Source organism: Heteronotia binoei, chromosome 7 (assembly GCF_032191835.1).
Source record: "Heteronotia binoei isolate CCM8104 ecotype False Entrance Well chromosome 7, APGP_CSIRO_Hbin_v1, whole genome shotgun sequence".
NCBI classification, from domain to species: Eukaryota; Metazoa; Chordata; class Lepidosauria; order Squamata; family Gekkonidae; genus Heteronotia; species Heteronotia binoei.
Window position 1 is genome coordinate 39,888,279 of NC_083229.1, and position 19,321 is coordinate 39,907,599.

The 19,321-nt window shown below is 43.0% G+C and overlaps 1 protein-coding gene across 3 annotated transcripts in view; it reads right to left on the reverse strand.

Moving 5' to 3' along the window:
• CPQ (carboxypeptidase Q) overlaps window positions 1-19,321 on the reverse strand; it is a 272,969-nt gene that overhangs the window by 115,169 nt on the left and 138,479 nt on the right. For all 3 annotated transcript variants that reach the window (XM_060243464.1, XM_060243462.1, XM_060243463.1), the window contains exon 6: window positions 5,556-5,667. In XM_060243464.1, the coding sequence (XP_060099447.1) occupies window positions 5,556-5,667 (112 nt within the window). The remainder of the gene's footprint in view (window positions 1-5,555; window positions 5,668-19,321) is intronic.

Consider the following 19,321-nt stretch of genomic DNA (forward strand, 5'->3'; position numbering starts at 1 on the left):
AGCGTGGAGAAGCGGGTCCCAGCCAAGAAGGAGGAGATCGTACAGAGGAGGAGGGAAGACTGCAAGCGAGGAGTGAGTGCTGTTGCTGGCTGTGTTATTGCCGCGCTTATTGGAGAAGAGTTTGTAGTAGGCAGCGTTTCCTAGTAGACAGCAAGGACAGCAGTGCGCATGCGCATTACTCTCCATTCAACGGCTGGGCTTGTCTGAGGTACTATGAATGCTGGCTGCAGGGGACACAATTCATTAAAAAAATAAACTTTATCACTCATTAAATCTTGATTTACCCCATACATATGATGTTCCACTTTGAGCATTAAATATTAAACTTTAGTGGTCAGTATTACCGTAATTATGATGTACAAAGTCAGGTCACTGGAATCAATTATTAATTTATACTGCACACATGATGCACAAAGTCCATTTTTGTGTTTGTGTTTTAGGTCTTAAATATGTTATAAATTTTAATATGGCTGATTGTTGTTTTCATTGATTTAATACAATGCTCAGTGCAGGTTATTGGTCAGTGATAATGCGCAGCCAATGGTAAGTGACAATGCAAATGGTCAGCGCTCAGTGGTAACACAAATGGTCAGCGCTCAATGGTAATGCAAATGTTCAGCGCTTAGTGACAATGCAAATGGTTAGTGCTCAATGGTAAACATTGAAGAAATGATACTGACAGTTCTTTCATTTCTTGCAGAAAAATACTACAGTACCTCATTCTACCAGTGCAAGGATGATAAAGCAGAAAAGGCTAGCATATAAAATTCCTTTTAAACTAGAGGTAGTAAAATATGCTAAGGAGCATAGAAACAGCAGCGGAGAGACATTTTGGGCCTCCTCCAACTGAAAAAATGATTAGAGAGTGGAGGAAACAGGAGGATCAGCTGCAAAAAGCAGATAAAAGTAAGCACACTTTCCGTGGGCATGCTGCAAAGTGGCCACAGTTAGAGGTGGGCATGAAAGAATGGATGATACGTCACCGGAATAATGGCTTCTCTGTCTTAACAAAAATGATCATATTTGAAGCGAAATGCATTTCTATAGAGAAAGGCATTCAGGATTTTACAGGATCACCATCATGGTGCTATAGATTTATGAGGCGATGTGGTCTTGCTATGCGGACCAAAACTAGAATTGTGCAAAAAATGCCAAAAAATGAATCTAAAATTCTGTCCTTTCATAAATTTGTTATTGATGCTAGGAAGAAAAATGGCTTTGAAATTGGCCAGATTGGGAATATGGATGAAGTCCCGCTAACCTTTGATGTGCCATCTAATAGGACTGTAGATCTGAAGGGTGCCAAAACCATCACTGTAAAAACTTCAGGGCATGAGAAGACCCATTACACAGCTGTGTTGTCCTGCTGTGCTGATGGCACCAAATTGCCACCCATGTTGATTTTCAAAAGGAAAACATTTCCAAAAGAAGTGATTCTGCGAGGAGTTGTTGTACATGTACATAAGAAAGGATGGATGGATGAAAATGAAATGAGGATATGGGTTGAAAAGGTGGACAAACGTCATGAAGGACTTCTGAAAAAACCTGCCTTATTAGTGCTTGACCAGTTTATAGCACATATTAGCGAACCAACAAGTGCTTCAAAGAAGTGAAGACTCATCTAGCTGTAATTCCCAGAGGGCTTACCAGCCAGTTGCAACCTCTTGATGTTTCCATCAACAAGCCATTTAAGGTCTTAATAAGAGAAGAGTGGAACAAATGGATGGCTGCTGCTAATCATGATCTGACATCTACTGGACGAATGAAGAGGCCCACCATCACTCAAGTTTGTGAATGGGTGAAAACATCATGGGACTCAGTAGAGGAGGAGATCGTTGTACAGTCATTCAAAAAATGTGGCATTAGCAATGCCTTAGATGGAAGTGAAGATGGTATCTTATATGAAGACAGCGAAGAAAGTGATCTCAGTGATTGCGAGCAAATGAGCTTCATAAATTCTGACTCTAGCGATGATGAGTTCTTGGGGTTTCCAGAAAACTAGAGTACTCAAACCTTTAAGTCTCTCCATTTGTTAATGACAGTGATAATGGTTCTTAATGCCACTGTTGACTGCTGTTCACTTTACATGGTTAAATTTTATTCTGTTATAGTTTATTAAATATTTTATTACACTATCTGGTTCAGAATATTTTTTTCCGGTTTTCCTCCTCTAAAAACTAGGTGCGTCTTATGGTCAGGTGCGTCTTATGGAGCGAAAAATATGGCACTTCTTTCTCTACTTTCTCCATCCCATGCATTATCTTGTAAACCTCTATCATGTCACCCCGCAGTCGATGTTTCTCCAAGCTAAAGAGCCCCAAGCGTTTTAACCATTCTTCATAGGGAAAGTGTTCCAACCATTTAATCATTCCAGTTGCCCTTTTCTGCACTTTTTCCAGTGCTATAATATCCTTTTTGAGGTGTGGTGACCAGAATTGCACACAGTATTCCAAATGAGACCGCACCATTGATTTATACAGGGGCATTATGATACTGGCTGATTTGTTTTCAATACCCTTCCTAATCATTCCCAGCATGGCGTTGGCCTTTTTTATTGCAATTGCACACTGTCTTGACATTTTCAGTGAGTTATCTACCATGACCCCAAGATCTCTCTCTTGGTCAGTCTCTGCCAGTTCACACCCCATCAACTTGTATTTGTAGCTGGGATTCTTGGCCCCAATGTGCATTACTTGGCCACACTGAACCTCATCTGCCACGGTGACGCCCATTCACCCAGCCTCAACAGATCCCTTTGGAGTGCCTCACAATCCTCTCTGGTTCTCACCACCCTGAACAATTTAGTGTAATCTGCAAACTTGGCCACTTCACTGCTAACTCCCAACTCCAAATCATTTATGAACAAGTTAAAGAGCATGGGACCCAGTACTGAGCCCTGAGGCACCCCATTGCTTACCGTCCTCCACCGTGAAGACTGCCCATTTATACTCACTCTCTGCTTCCTATTAATTAGCCAGTTTTTGTTCCACAAGAGGACCTGTCATTTTACTCCATGACTCTCGAGCTTTCTAAGGAGCCTTTGATGAGGAACTTTATCAAAAGCTTTCTGGAAGTCAAGGTAAACAACATCTATTGGGTCTCCTTCGTCCACATGTTTGTTCACCCCCTCAAAGAAATGTAACAGGTTAGTGAGGCAAGATCTTCCCTTACAGAACCCATGCTGAGTCTTCCACAATAACCCGTCTTCATCAATGTGCCTACTCATTCTGTCCTTGATAATGGTTTCTACCAACTTTCCTGGTATTGAATTCAGACTGGCTGGCCTGTAATTTCCCAGATCTCCTCTGGAACCCTTTTTAAAGATGGGGGTGACATTTGCTACCTTCCAGTCCTCAGGAACGGAGGCAGATTTCAATGAAAGATTACATATTTTTGTCAGGAGATCCACAAGTTCAACTTTGAGTTCTTTCAGAACTCTTGGATGTATGCCATCTGGACCTGGTGACTTATTAGTTTTTAATTCGTCTATCAGGTGTAGGACCTCCTCTCTTGTCACCTCAATCTGACTTGGGTCTTTCAATACCCCTTCCAAAATTAGCGGTTCTGGAGTGGGCAAACACTTCTCGTCTTCCACAGTGAAGACGGAGGCAAAAAATGTATTCAGCTTCTCAGCCATTTCCCTATCCTCCTTCAGTAATTCTTTGATCCCTTGGTCATCCAAGGGCCCCACTGCCTCCCTGGCTGGTTTCCTGTTTCTAATATATTTGAAGAAATTTTTATTGTTGGTCTTTATGTTTTTTGAAATATGCTCCTCATAGTCCCTTTTTGCTTGCCTGATCACAGTCTTGCATTTGATTTGCCACAGCCTGTGTTCCCTTTTATTAATCTCACTTGGACTAGCTTTCCACAGCTTAAAGGAGTCCTTCTTACCTTTTACAGCTTCCATTACTTTGTTTGTTAACCATGCAGGCCTTTTCTTATACCTGTTTGTGCCTTTCCTAACTTGTGATATATATTTTATCTGAGCTTCTAGGATTGTTGTTTTAAATAGCCTCCAAGCTTCCCCAAGGGTTTTGACGGCATTTACCTTTCCTTTCAGTTTTCTCTTCACATACCTCCTCATCTCAGAGAATTTACCCCTTTTAAAGTTAAACGTGGTTGTGCTGGTCTTTTGGGGCAATGCCCTATTTATACAAATGGTGAAATCTATAACGTTATGGTCACTGCTCCCAAGCGGAGCGATCACTTTTACATTTCTCACCAAGTATATATGTGTATGTATGTATATATATATATATATATATATATATATATATATAATTTCTTTTGGCCGCTGTGTGACACAAAGTGTGACACAGAGTATTGGACTGGATGGGCCATTGGCCTGATCTAACATGGCTTCTCTTATGTTCTTATGTTCTTAAGTCTTGGGCGTTACTTAGGACCAAATCCAGGATCGCCCCACTTCTGGTAGGTTCTGAGACCATCTGCTCCTTAGCACAGTTATTGAGAGCATCAAGAAACTCGATCTCACGACCAGAACACATATTGACCCAATCAATCTGTGGGTAGTTAAAATCGCCTATTACGACACAGTTTTTACGTTTAGCCACTATCTTTAATCCTTCCATCATATTATAATCGTCCTCTATCTTTCAATTTGGTGGGCCTCTGAACATCTCTTGCCTTGAAAACTCTGTGGGGTTGCTGTAAATCAGTTGTGACTTGATGGCATTTTCTTGCACCACACTAAGAAAGCAATCTTAAGCAGGTCTGCTCAATATCCTACTTAAGTCTACTCAGTGGGGCTCACTCCCAGGAAAATATTATTGGGCTTGCATTGCCACCAAGGAGCTCAGTGTACACAGGGTTAAGCCTGTTTTTTCTTTACAACTGTGTGAGACAGGTTCAGGTATCTAATGATAAACAGGGCTTTTTTTGTGCAGGAACACAGTTCTGACTGGCTTAGCATCAGGGGGTGTGGTCTAATATGCAAATGTGTTCCTGCTGGGCTTTTTCTACAAAGAAAGCCCAGATAATAAATAAATGCAAAACCCAACCCATATACAAAGGGACAGGATTTAATGCTAAAAAATGGGTGGGGTCATGACTGGCAGCACCACAGACCGCACAATGGGGCTGTTCAAAAGAGACGTATTTGACATTGCCTATATGGTGTTTTTATGAGTACAAAATGTTACACTTCATAGCTATGTTTACTGTGTAATCCTATGCAGGGTTGAACTCTTGAAAATCTACTGAAGTCAATAGGCTTAGAAGAATATAACTCTGCTTATGATTGCACTGTTAAGACTCTCAACACTCAGAGAAACCTTTGATTCCTGTCAAACCTCAGATATGAAAAATATGGAAGTGTTACATTTCTAAATTAGCAGCACTGCAGGTTTTCTAAAGAAACAGCTATTATTACAGGGACACTCTTGGGAATAATTACGCTGCAAATGGACACTTTTCACCAGAAGAAGACTGAAGTACAATAATCATACTGGTTGTCACTTCTGAGGGGGGGGGGGTGGAGTTTAAGAAGTCATGCAATTCTTTACTCCTTACATCATGGTTAGGTAAATATTTACCAAGATCCTTAAGGAGAGATAACGCTTCCCATGAAACAAATGCTCCACCGCCGTCATCCATGGCTCCCTGCCCAACATCCCAGCTGTCCAGATGTCCACTGACCAGCACAACCTAAAAATATAACCAAAGATATTTGCATGAAATAGCTGCAGTTGGAAGGCTCTGCATCAGTTGACTCTTGGATTGTTTAACTATTCTGGTGGGTTTAGTTTCTGCTGTCCAACTACAAACCATCATTTCACAAATATGTTTGGGCTGGTGAAATCATTACAAATTACAGTAAAGTCCCAGTGGAAAGTGATGATGTTCATATAGTGATGATTAAGAAGTTGGGCAGATCCCGACATGTTTTAGATAATATTCATTTCTTATTAGCATCTGCATATCACTTTGACTGACAGAAAAGCAATGAATGCATTTACAAATACACAACTAAATAACATTTAAGAACAAAAGAAAAGTCCTGCTGGGCCTATCTTGTCCAGCATCCTGTTTCTCACAGCAAACCAGATACCTTAGGGTAAGCTATCATTGAAGGCAAAACCTACTTTCACTCTGTGACATCACCAACTGGTATTCAAAGGTATACAGCCCCTAAAGATGAAGGTTCTATTTAGTCATCAGTAGTAGCACAATGCACCCATCATATAAAACCTGCCTCTCATCTAAATTAGCTGCCATCATTGGATCTTGCAACACTGAATTCCATCCATTAATTTTGTGTATTACATAATTTAACAAAGATCAGATGACATGTATTGGTTCACGTTTTGCAGATTTAGGAATGATGTCCAGGTTGCAGCAAAGGGAGGGAGGGACAAAACCCCTGCAAGAAATGGTTTCTGCTGTGTGATAATGTGGCTCCATCTAGGCAAGTTTTTAAATAAGCAGCCAAGACTCTGAAGGAGACGTTAACTATCAAAGAGTATCACGCTGGCAAGACTGTAAATTGATCAACCCGTTTTCATCAAACACCAGACTTAGAAAATGTACCCATGCCTGGAAGTGAGTTATGGGCTAGTTTGTAAGTGTATTGCAAAACCTGAATTTGCAGCAGAAGCAATACGTTATCTGGAGCAGTGAAAGACTATCTTGTTAATACTGTGTGATGTTTCCTGGCAACCACTGCTATGTGAGAATGGCTGATAGAGAATTACTTTTTTGTTCCTGTGAAAGAACTCGCATTACAACAGCAGGGAACTTTGAATCAAAAGGTAGTGTAATCTGTCATGAGATTAGAAATTGCTATCGTAAAGGGCACTCACAAATTTCCGAATGTTACACCAAGGGAGGTTAAGGTTCAGCGGATCGGGAGAGAACGGATTTTAGCTCTGTTAAGTGACAGGCTTAACAAACTGGACTACTTTACCACAATGGCAACAAACAGAACCACAGCCTGAGAGTTTGCAGCAAAAGCTTTACATTTCCTTGCCGGGAGGAGGAGGAAGGGGGAAGTGTCGAGCATGAGGATTCTTCAGGCTCATTCCCTTAGAATGAAATTCAATATTATGGTGGCCCTCAGGCAGAGCTAAGCTCTTGAAATTAATGGTCATGATACCTGGATGGGGCCTGGGGGTCAAACTGAGGCTGGTTCCAATTTCTGGGGGGCCCTCCCTGCCCCACCTCACGCTCAGGCCAACTTTTCCCATCCATATATTCCTACTCCTACACACTTGCTGGTGTGAGCTGCTGCCATACGTCTCCTACATGGTGAGTCCTGAGCACCATAAGTAGTGTGGGTGGCATAAAGACTCACAAAGTAAGTGTACAAAGGCAAGTAGTGGGGTGAAGGCACAGGTGAAGGCAGCAGCCCACACTGGAAGCCCTGGGCTTCAGCAGCTACCTCACCTCAACATATGTTGATGCCAGCCCTGAGTTAAAATAGGCCAAGGTCAAGGCAAGTAAAGTAAAATTATATTTTACTACTCAGTTAAAATTCCCTACATGCTTTGCTAGCAGGCTTCTTCAGGGGAATCTTGTAGTGTTTCTTCAACCAGACTACAAGATCAGTGCCATTTATTATTTATTCATTCACTTTCCTTCAAGAAGAAAGGTAGGGATGCCAGACCTTCATGGTGGGAGCAGAGGTCCCCTGGTTCAGGGCACTGCTCTCCACCGCTGGCAAGCTGTTAACCCTCTTCACCACCGGCTACCCTCAACAGGCAAAAGCCAGAAATAAAGGCAATGTGCCTACATCACTTGGAAGTGATGTAGGAAGGCTTGCCAATCCCCAGGTCCCAGTGGGGGTTCTTCTGCTTTCCCAGTCTCCTTCCCGCCCCCAGTCAGCTGGCTGGCGAGGGGAAGCCCCGCCCCCAAAGCCACCATGTGATTTTTTTCCCCCTCCGGAGGCTCCAGTCTCCGATTGGAAAGGCTTCCCCTTGGGATGGGGTTTCTGTGTTACTTGGAAGAAGTTGGCCGCAACTCGTGACTAGAGAGGCCAATCCTCACTTCAGAGTTGCCAGAAAACGGAGGGGGGGGGGAGAGGGGAGGAATGTCTGCTGAGCACTTCATTATTCCCTATGTGGAGATCGATTCTCATAGGGTATAATGGGGAACTGATCTGGAGGTTTCCGGGGCTCTGGGAGAGCTGTTATTTTAGGTAGAGGCACCAAATTTTCAGTATAGTATCTAGTGCCTCTCCCCAAAGTACCCCCCCAAGTTTCAAAACAATTGGACCAGGGGGTCCAATTCTATGAGCCCCAAAAGAAGGTGCCCCTATGCGTCATTATTTCCTAAGGAAGGAAGACATTTAAAAAGGTGTGCTGTCCCTTTAAATGTGACGGCCAGAACTCCCTTGGAGTTCAATTATGCTTGTCACACCCTTGTTCCTGGCTTCACCCTCAATGTCTCCTGGCTCCACCCCCAAAGTCCCCAGATATTTCTTGAATTGGACTTGGCAACCCTAGATGTAGGTACACTGGTGATGTTTTGGGTGGGCGAGACAATGCTATGGTTTTGGGGCAAAACTCTATGGTAGAAGCTGGATCCCTTACTGGCTGATCCAACAGACCTGGCAACCCTAAAGAAAGGTGCCGAACCAATACTGCTCTGTCCTGAGAAGACTGTCACTGAGACTGACAGCTGTCACAAACACAATTTTTGAAGAAATTCATTTGCACAGGGTTAGATCCTATAGTTTCCCTCAAAATAAGGAAACTTTCTCCAATGAAGAGTGGCCATGGCTTAGTAGAAGAGAACCTGTTTGACATATAGAAGGCCTCAGGTTCAATCCCACACATTTCCAATTAAAAGGGTCAGGTGAAAGAAAACTGCCTTGGAGCCAGGAGAGCCACTGCTGGTCAGAGAAGACAATATGACTTTGATGATGGGTCTGCTTCAGTATGAGGCAGCTCCATGTTATGTTTATGTATGTAAGCTTTCCTCTGATGGAGCAAGATTTCTTACTTAGCAGACCCAATACAAAATTTTAAAACATGCCCTGGTGAACAGCATGTCAGCTTGAAAAACATCAAGTTTTAGTATCTTCTAATAAACATTTAAAAAAATCCACATCAGTTTCTTTTACTGTTTGTGAGATCCATCTCATTTCTTTCAGACTTGAATACAGAAATTTAGCATTTAGGGAAAAAGCTACACAATGCTACAAGTGGATAGGGAAGGGAGAAAACTTGTAGATCAAATCTCTCTATGAGGGCAGAATGGAGGGGAGAGTAGAGATGCCAGACCCCCTGGTGGGGATAGGGTGGAATTACCTCCCCCCAAAGGAAGGAATGCTAGAAATTAATCTGATATACTGTATGAACATATGAAACTGCCTTATACTGAATCAGACCTTTGGTCCATCAAAGTCAGTATTGTCTTCTCAGACTGGCAGCGGCTCTCAAGCTGAGGTTTTTCACACCTATTTGCCTGGACCCTTTTTTGGAGATGCCAGGGATTGAACCTGGGACCTTCTGCTTCCCAAGCAGATGCTCTACCACTGAGCCACCGTCTCTCCCCTTCACAGTATCTATGTAACCTGGAAGTGACATAGACATGATGGGGGTAGAACTCTATGGTAGAAGCTAATTCTACCATAGAGTTTTTGCCCCAAAGTCAGAGCATTGTCCATTGATGTCCCTGACATGCCCACATCACTTCCAGGTTATGTAGGCACTTCACATTAATTTCCAGTGTTGCTTCTTGCTCCTGGTAAGTGTACCCCCATCCCCTGCTAGCTGCTCTAAGGGACCAGGCAACCCTAGGGGGAAGCCATGCACACAGCCATGAGCTCCTGGAAGAAAGACAGTATAAAATGCTCGAGACAGACAGCTCATTCTCCAGTTAAAAGATCTCAGGGAGCAGGAGACTGGCATGAATTTCCTCTGCTGAGACACTAGACAGCGGCTGCCAGTCAGAGTAGACAAAACTGAGCCAAACTGACCATGCTGAATCAATCTGACATTGTATAAGTCTCTGTCCAGCTTTCTGCTGGGTGTTTTTGAACAGCCACTAATCTTTGCCATGGTCTGCTGATCATGATACATTGTAAAACTTGCTATATGCAAGCTTAGAAATAATAATACAAGAGCAACTATGGGAACCCCAAAGTGTTACTCACTGCTATTAGAACAGAGCAATTTACATCTGCTGCTGGCCAGCAGTTAACCTAGGCAACGACACCTACAAAGGAGTGACACAAGCAACACTAACAAGCCAGAACAATGTCTGCCTGGCATGCTAACACTGTCCATGTACATTTTCCATCCTTGATATAATAACATTGCATGCATAATACCTGAGGACCCAGTTTAAACATTCAAAGTTACTACACCTGCTTTATTTAGAAGGAACATAACATTGAGATCTCACTTGTCTTGGGACTCATTGGCAGAAGATGTGGGGAGATAGTACACACAAACTATCGAGCAAGAAGTTAACATGAAATTGCTTTATCTGAAGTAGAGCTGGAAGGTCTTTCTTGAAAAATACCTGGAGACTTTGGGAATAGTTCCGGGACAAGGCATGGTTTGAGGAGGGGAGGGATCTCAGCATGGTACAATGCCATAAAGTCCACCCTTCAAAGCAGCCATTTTCTCCCGGGGTAATATAAGGAAATCACCAGAAACAATGTAACTTTCACAAAACCATGTACAAATATATTTAGTGCAAACTGAATTGAACAAAAAGAACAGAACGCTGAATATACAGTATAAGTAATGTCCCCACAAAGTCTTTCCACAGCTTGGAAGTCGGCTTCCTCTAATAGACACAGGAGTAGGTAAAATCCTTTGAACTCAGTGTTCAACTCCAAACGAAACGGATAAAGTAAGGAGGAACCGCTTATTGCAGGACTCCTCGCTATTTCAATAGAATGTACTTCATCAGCCTCCTTCTCTTGACGATATGCGGAGCCTTAGCTAAATTTCTCTACACATGGATTAATGCATGCTCTTCTACAGGTGCTGCCGGCTCTCCGGGGAGTTGATCTCTGCCAGCTAGAGATGAGTTGTAAAAGTGGGAGATCTCCAGGCCCACCTGGAGGCTGGCAACTCCAATCTGAAAGCACCAAGGAATAAATAGCCAAGCTCCCAGAGCATTAAGAATATTTAAAGGTATTATAAGAATTAACAGCAAAATGGCTACCTCTATAATACATCAAAGAATTTTGCTGGGGTCTAAAACACCCTGATATATTAAGAATTTATTCCTATGCAAATTGTTCTGGAATTATGCTCCAATGAACTCAGTGGACTTTTTTTTTTAGTAAACATGTATTGCAAGTAGGGTAAGCATAGCTGCTGGTAGAATCTTTAGAATACAATTTCCATGGGCAGTCTTAACCAATGAGCAACAGGGGCAGTTTCCCCAAACTGCCTACAATCCTGCACACCCTGGAGAGGGGCGGCTGACTCAGTGCAGCAGCAGCTCTTGCCCACTTCAGAAGGGACAAGACTTGGACCTCAGTGGCATGGTGGAGTGATTCTAAGGTCCCATTCTAGATTTTTGCCTGGGGCCACAGAAACAATAAGACCACCATGACTATTTCTTTCACAACCCCCCCTGCAGAATTTGGAGCCCTTCTATCTCCATTGGGGATGGATGTGGAGTAAATAGATCAGAGATCATAGTTCAAGGTAAATTACCCAGACATGTTCTATGGAAGTCACCAAGTGTATCTCATGCACTCCAATGTGGCAGGAATTGCATTTTATTTATATTTAACGTACTGAGGAACCACCAACATGTGCGAAGCAGATCATGTTTTGCCTGTATTTAAGGGTATTTAAGGATTAGAGCTATTTTGAAGCAGCAGCTCCATGTGAGCCCTGGGTTTACTACAGTTTCACAGCTACATGACTGCCTTTCTGCCTCTGAATTCTTATCAGGAGAAGAGAAATTAAAAGCTGGGTACATTTCAAATACACAATGACATTCAATTTCCTGGCAGGCCAGCATTATGACGGTTATCAAACACTTGTCAGTCATGTGCTGAATTCATTTTTCATCAGGACAAGCTGTGTTTAATTTAAAAAAATGAGGAAACCAATCAGAGGGATTCTTCATCCTCCCACTCACATATGTACACAGGCGGATTAGGGAGTGCTCCTTTTCTCAAGTCAGAATGACCTAACGCTTCCGAAAGCTCCCACTCCACACTTATTCACATACTCAAGTGTTCGCTATTAGACCTGAGATGTGTGTGGTGGTGTGTTAAGCAAAACATCATGGTATTTCAAAACAAGACAATCTGCTCTTTGCAACAATCCACACACTGTCCTTAAATGTGTTTTTTCACTCATTATGATAGGCTCCCTATGACCCTTATAGGCTGATCTCTTTTTAAACAACACTGTTGTGTACCTCAACAGAATGAAATGTCTGAAATTTGTCTCAAAAAGGGTCTACTTATATCCTCTCCAAGCAGGGACAGTTCCTGTTTTCGCATACCCTTCCCCCTGATGAATCTCTTTTCTGCTTTGGTCCCTATTTCTGACTACTGGAGAATGGCTTGCTAATGTTTAGTATGACTTGCCAAAGTAATAATTCTTCAGGGTTCAGCTCCTCCTCAGAATCTCAGTTTTGGAATGGTGAACAGATGTGACATCTATATTGTACTTGATGGTTCAACAAGGGATAGCACCAGAGTTCATCCACCACACCAACATAAGAACATATGAAAAGATATTCCAGATCAGACCAAAGCCCCATCTAGCCCAGGTTTCTCTAGGAAGCCCACAAGCAGGATGACTGCCGTAGCATCCTCCCACTCATGATCCCAAATAATTGATAGAAACAGGCGTACTGTGTCTGGTACTGGCATCCATCAATCCATCCATTGATAGCCCCGTCCTCTATGAATTTGTGCACTCTCCCTTTAAAGCCTTACAAGTTGGTGGCTATCACGACATCCTATGTTCAGCTATGGGCTATGTGAAGAACTCTTTTTTGTCTTTCCTGAATCTCCCACCCTTCAGCTTCACTGAATGACCTGGGTCCTAGTATTATGAGAGAGACTCTTTCCACACGTCCCATCCCCCACCTTCCACTGTCCATTCCCTATTCAGGAATTGATGCAGCTAATGCTCCTTTCCTCCTCCTTTTCCAAGTATCTTTAAAGACAGCACAATGAGCCATGTATTCCCAGTGGGGCTTTCTGAACACTTGTGTCTTATGAGAATCTGGAAAGATCCACAGAACACATGAAACTGCTATATATTGGTCCATCAAGTCAGTATTGTCTACTCAGACTGGCAGCGGCCCTACAAAGTATCAGGCAGAGGTCTTTCCTATCACCTACCGCCTAGTCCTTTCATCTGGAGATGCTGCGGATTTAACCTGGGATCATCTGCATGCCAAACAGATATTCTGCCACTGAGCCATGGTTTCTCTCATAATTTGATTAGTCACACAGCCTTCCCACACTGTCTTTTAAAAAGCCTGGAGAATAAGAAGGGAACAAACATCAACCACACTACCTCCTGGGTTTGGAGTGGACACTGTCCTGATGACTGTATTAGAGCAAGAAGAGTCAGGGGATGTTTGTCTCTCCAGATCAGCTGCTTGAGGCACCACCTCACTTAGCCTCATTGTAGAATTGGTCCTGTCTAGATCTGATCATGAACGCAAAGACACAGGCCGTTTTCCCACTAGCGTTTGCTCCGGCGTAGCGCCCCATTTACCTCCGGATCTTCTCTTGGATTTCGCACATGTTGCTCCGGCGCTGCGCTTTGCTCCGGCGCTTCAGGGATTTTACGCCGGAGTATGTTTTTCAGCAAGTTGCCGGAGTTTCCGAAAACCTCCGGATCCACTCCGGATCCACTCAGCGGAGTTTCCTGTGCGAAATCCATCCACGCCGGATCGACTGCTTTGGGGGCGTCACCCTCTCCCTTTCCGTCCTCCCACCCCATCCACCCGCTTGGCCAATCATCAGCATTTCGCGGCGCTTCCCCAAAGTGCCGGCACGGCCATTTTTTTTTTAAAACTTCACAGTTTTGCGTAATAGCGATATTTCGAAATTAACAAATAGAAAAAAAATAAACCCTCCTGGAATAGCCTCAATTGGCACTTCAATTGGTTTCGTTAGAATTTTTTTTCATTATTGACTTTAGTTGCGTTATTCCGCTGTTGCGTTATCTCGATAATGCGAAAACGACCATTGCTGGGGGGGGGGGAATGTAGTGCCGGTGCGGGCCAAAGCGTCCATGTGTGTGTGTTTTAAGAAGGGATTGCCTCCCTCAGCTGTGCCACCAGGATTTCTGGACCTGCACAAAATCGCCATGTATAAAATGGGAAGTTGGAGTCCTGCATTCTTCTCCCTGGCTACATTCCGCTCGGTTAGAAAGTAGACGCCACCGAGCTCCTCACACGCGCCACAGAAGGGGAAGGAGAGAATGGAGCGGGGGGGGGGGAGCTCTGGCAGCAGGAATCAGTCAGGTCCCCGTTGCAAGCGCCAGCCGGGGAGGGGAAAGAGAGCGGAGGAAATTTGGGGGGGGGGATCTAGTGCTTCAGAATTTGGGGGGGGGGGAATCTAGTGCTAGGATTCTCCACTGTGAATGCTTCCGTTAATACATAAAGGGCTGTGGAGGATTCTACAGCTGCAGCCAATCCATAAGCAGCAGCAGCACACGTGATGCGGTTTGTCCAAGAAATGAAGGGGAGGCAGCAGCTCGATGTTACGTTAGTACGTTAGTACGTCATTACGCAACCAGACTTGCGCTTAAAAAAAAAATGATTGACAGGGCATCGGACTCAAGCCGATGCCAGTGGGAAAACGATTTGAGCCGGGGCTTCAGGGAAGGCGACTCCGCAAAGAGTCACTAGTGGGAAAACGAGAAAAATGCTCTGGACATAATTGCGCCGCGGAAAAAGGGGAGCAAACGCTAAGTGCGAAAACGGCCACTGTTGTTTCACATGCTGCATCTGCTGAGGCATTTTTTCATCTATTTATCATCCCTCCCTACATCCCTACATCTATTTATCCTTAGCTATCTACCTCTTCAAACCATACACACACCACAAATCCTTACCACTCCTGGATTTTAACTGATAAGTGGTTGTAAATTGATTCAACATATAGAAGACACAGGTACATAAGCTGATTGGCCTGATTTGCACAACCACAGAAGCCCCCTAAAGAGTGCTGCTATAATGTCATGAATCACAGCCACCCTGTGTACAGTGCCTGTGTGAAAGCACCTGTTTGTTGTACAAATGGTATTTTTGCAAATGTGCAGCCCAGTCCTGAACTTCTGAGACATTTTCCCAAACACATTACCTCCATCCAGGGTATTTGGTCTCCATCTCTCCAGCAAAATGTGAGAACAGAACACTTCTTTTCTCTTCTTTAGTAAGCATCACAAGTTTTGTAAAAATTGCCAACCTGGAACTTAGTACTAAAAATCTTTGAAATCAAGAAAGTACAGAAATATACTTTGGAAAGGGAAACTGTTTCAAAAGTTGAGGTTCAAATGAAAAATTGCCAAGACTTTAGGCATGAAAAATATTTTGTTGCATCTGAAATAGTTCTTTCTTTCTTTCATTACCCTTATTGCAATTTGCTTATCAGTTAACAGATTCTAATTAGTGTCATTTATCAGTAATGTATTGCTAATATCTCAGTCTGATACCAAACTGTGACTTTCATTTTAAGCTTAATGCTTAAGGAATGTACACTCCCATCCTCCCCATCCAAGCAAACTGCATTTGACTGGGGGTGGCGAGAGATTTAAGTATATTCATATACTTAAGTATATTCAGCACAGTTGCAAAAATCCAGTGCTTATTAAACAAAACATTATTTTAAAAAATTAAACTTTGTCCCAAGAGAATGAAGCATGTGTGAATTGATACAATTCCATTGGGGGGGGGGGGAATCAGCTTCTCTCTGTGTGTGTTGCTGGTTCATAGGGACACTCTGAATACTAAAATCTACATCTTAATTGTATAAGATTTTAAATCTTATGACACTGACCTAGATAAAAGGCTGGGATATTCAGGAAAGGATATTTCCACCACTTTTTCATTGGTAAATAGAAGCTGCAAAGTCTCAAGCAGAAGAGTTTTAACGCTTTCCCTACAGTTTTCCTGACCTCAGATGTCCCCAAAGATCTCATATTTGCACTACTGGAGAAAACATTCCATATTGTCCCCAGTGGGGCACAGAAGCTTTGGGAATCTGTTGGAAATGGAAAAATAGCATATGGAAAGGGTTTAACTCCACTGATCCACCCGATGGGGCATTGGCCATTTACCAGTAAAAACTGCTCAGAGTAGCCTTTCACAGATTCCTCAGCATTTCATATAGGTCTGTCAAGAATGCACACGGGGGAGGGAGGGCGGGAACTGAATCACAGATGAGAGGCTTGCTTAAACATTTTTTCCTGTTTTTGAACATTATTGTATCTGTTAGACTACAAATTGGTTAAGACAGCCGGGCTGATTATTTGAGATGCGCTGCTAATGCCCATGAAATCTAATCAAAAGGTTACAGGGTCACTGAGTATGGAGATTAAAGCAGAGGGTGGGGGAGATAATTGGTGATAATATTCTTGAGGATATAACATAAAATTCCATAAAAAGTTGATGTTGGGGAGGGGGCATTACCCCCTCCTCTGGAGTTGAAGATGGTTTTTTCACAGCTTATACAACACAGGACAATTTCCTTGGGAAAGCCCTTAAACCTTCTTCAGGGACTGCCTGACACTATTAGTTATTTATATTCATGACGGTTTGTTTTTGGTGGTACAACATAAAATGTCCAAAATGTTTTTTATTAGGGGAAATATAAAAAAATTAAGCAAAAATTAGATCTTCAACCAAGCTAGCTAATCGGGTTGGGCTCACATTTCAAAACAATTAACAGATGAAAACAGCAACACTGAAAAAAGAGGGGACATTGACTTAGGCAGCTGGCAAAACTCGCTTTTCTTTCCCTCTCTGCATCCCCCTTCTCTCTTTCTACTTCCAACAGAGCCAATGTGGCCTGATTTAAGCATGAAACTCATGAGGGAAAAGCATTTTCCCATGGGATTTTGCACTCACACAACTTCTCTTTTAAAAAGAGCTACCTGAGCAGTCTGGCCCCCGGAAATTCCTATTTTTGAAAAACCACCCAATTAAGCTTGTTAGCTCTTTTGAAGTTCTTAATTCTGTAATTCCATTGGGAATAGCAAGGGTAAAAAATAAACAACAAAAATTTCAGTTAGAGTTACAAGTGCAGAGAGCAAAGAAAATCAAAACTAGTCTGGCAAGTAGAATGCACAGCTGTGACCTCCGTGAAACTGAGGAACCACCAAATGAGGTGATTTTTAGCAATGTTTGGTTCAGTCTGCTTTTACTCATCATCCAGTTCCTCCTTGCCCATTGCATTCCTATGTTTCCTTCATCCTTACCTCATTATTTTCAAGACTAGATTATGGCGATATTTTCTTTTAAAATGCAGTTGCAGTGCTGGGGCAGACAAGCCATTAAATTTATAGGGAAAGTTTCCAGTAGGCCACTACCATAGAGAGCCACTGGTAGCAGAACTAAGTCCCAATAGCTCTGCTGGCATTGCAAGGCCCACTCAGCCCAGACCTGCCCAGTGGTACCAACACTGGATACTGTCTCACTTATTTGTCATTTCTTGCATCTTGACCAGTAGGCCATACTCCACATGTGGACTTTTAAAGTAAGCATGGAGTGCTGGATAATAAGAGTGGTGGACTCTAATCTGGAGAGCCAATTTGGTGTAGTGGTTATGTGTGTGGACTCTTATCTGGGAGAACCAGGTTTGATTCCCCATTCCTACACCTGCAGCTGCTGGAATGGCCTTGGGTCAGCCACTGCTCTTGCAGAGCTGTCCTTGAAAGGGCAGAATGTCTGTTGTGAGGAAGGAAGGTAAAGGAGATTGTAAGCTGCTCTGAGACTCTGAGATTCAGAGTGAAGGGCAGGGTATAAATCCAATATCATCATCGTCTTCTTCATCATCTTCAGTTGATACAGGTGGAATGCGCACGCTCTAAAGAGAAGAAGCCTCGGCTCGCCCCTTTCCGGATAAGAAAAGAGATTAGGACCGAAAGATAAGTAAATATTGAAGTTTTGGGGGTCATAATATTTGGCAGTGAAGCTAGAGAGTCAAAGAAGTAAAAGGCGTGCTCAGAAGAGAGCTAGTACTGAGAAAAAGGGAGTATTTTGGCAAAACAGATAAGAAACAGAGGCAGTGATTAGCACCGTTAAAATGGCTGCCACTACAGTGAATCAGCTTTCCGAACAAATAGCACAGTTCCAGGCTTTAATGATGCAATCTCAGAACAAAATAGAGGAGACTGTTGCTGAAATTAAAAATGAAGTTAGTCAGATAAACAAGGAACTGCAAGATATTAGGCAGCTGGCCAACAAAGCAGATAAGGCAGCTTCAACAAATAAGAAGAAGAAGAAGAATTGCAGATTTATATCCCGCCCTTCTCCCTGAATCAGAGACTCAGAGTGGCTTACAATCTCCTATGTCTTCTCCCCTCACAACAGACACCCTGTGAAGTGGGTGGGGCTGGAGAGGGCTCTCACAGCAGCTGCCCTTTCAAGGACAACCTCTGTCAGAGCTATGGCTGACCCAAGGCCATTCCAGCAGGTGCAAGTGGAGGAGTGGGGAATCAAACCTGGTTCTCCCAGATAAGAGTCCGCACACTTAACCACTACACCAAACTGGCTCTCCATAGAAGGACATAGTTCATTTAAAGGAACAGATTAAAAGCCTCTCCGACAGAGCAAGAAGGGCAAACCTTATCGTTCATGGTATTTCAGAAGACATTGACTCACGACACTTGGAAGACGGGATAATAAATTGGCTTTCAGAACAGCAAACAGGTGTTATGATTAATGCTGACCAGGTTGAGAGAGTTCATAGGCTTAGATCCAGAAGATCAGGAGGAGATCCTAGACCAGTGATAGTTAAATTCACAAGAGAAAAAGTGCAGCAGCAAGTCTTTTTGGCTTTGAAGAAGAAGAGGGGACTGGAATTTAAAGGAAAAAGGGTATATGTGAGACAAGACTTTTGCAGTGAGACACTGGAAGAAAAAAGACAAATGAAGCCATTTGCAGATAAACTCTTTCAGAACAAGATATTGTTTACATGAATTTACCCAGCCACTATTGTAATCTATAAAGAAGGCAAAAGACTCACAGCAAGGAACCCAGCTGAAGCAAAGAAACTCTTGGAGAAGATGGGTCTGGACCCAGGGGAAACAAGAATTCAACCAGAGGAAGAGCTTAATGTCGATGAACCAGAGGAGGGGCCCTCTACACATCAGGAGAAACGACAGAGGACGAGACTATAAGACGTCTA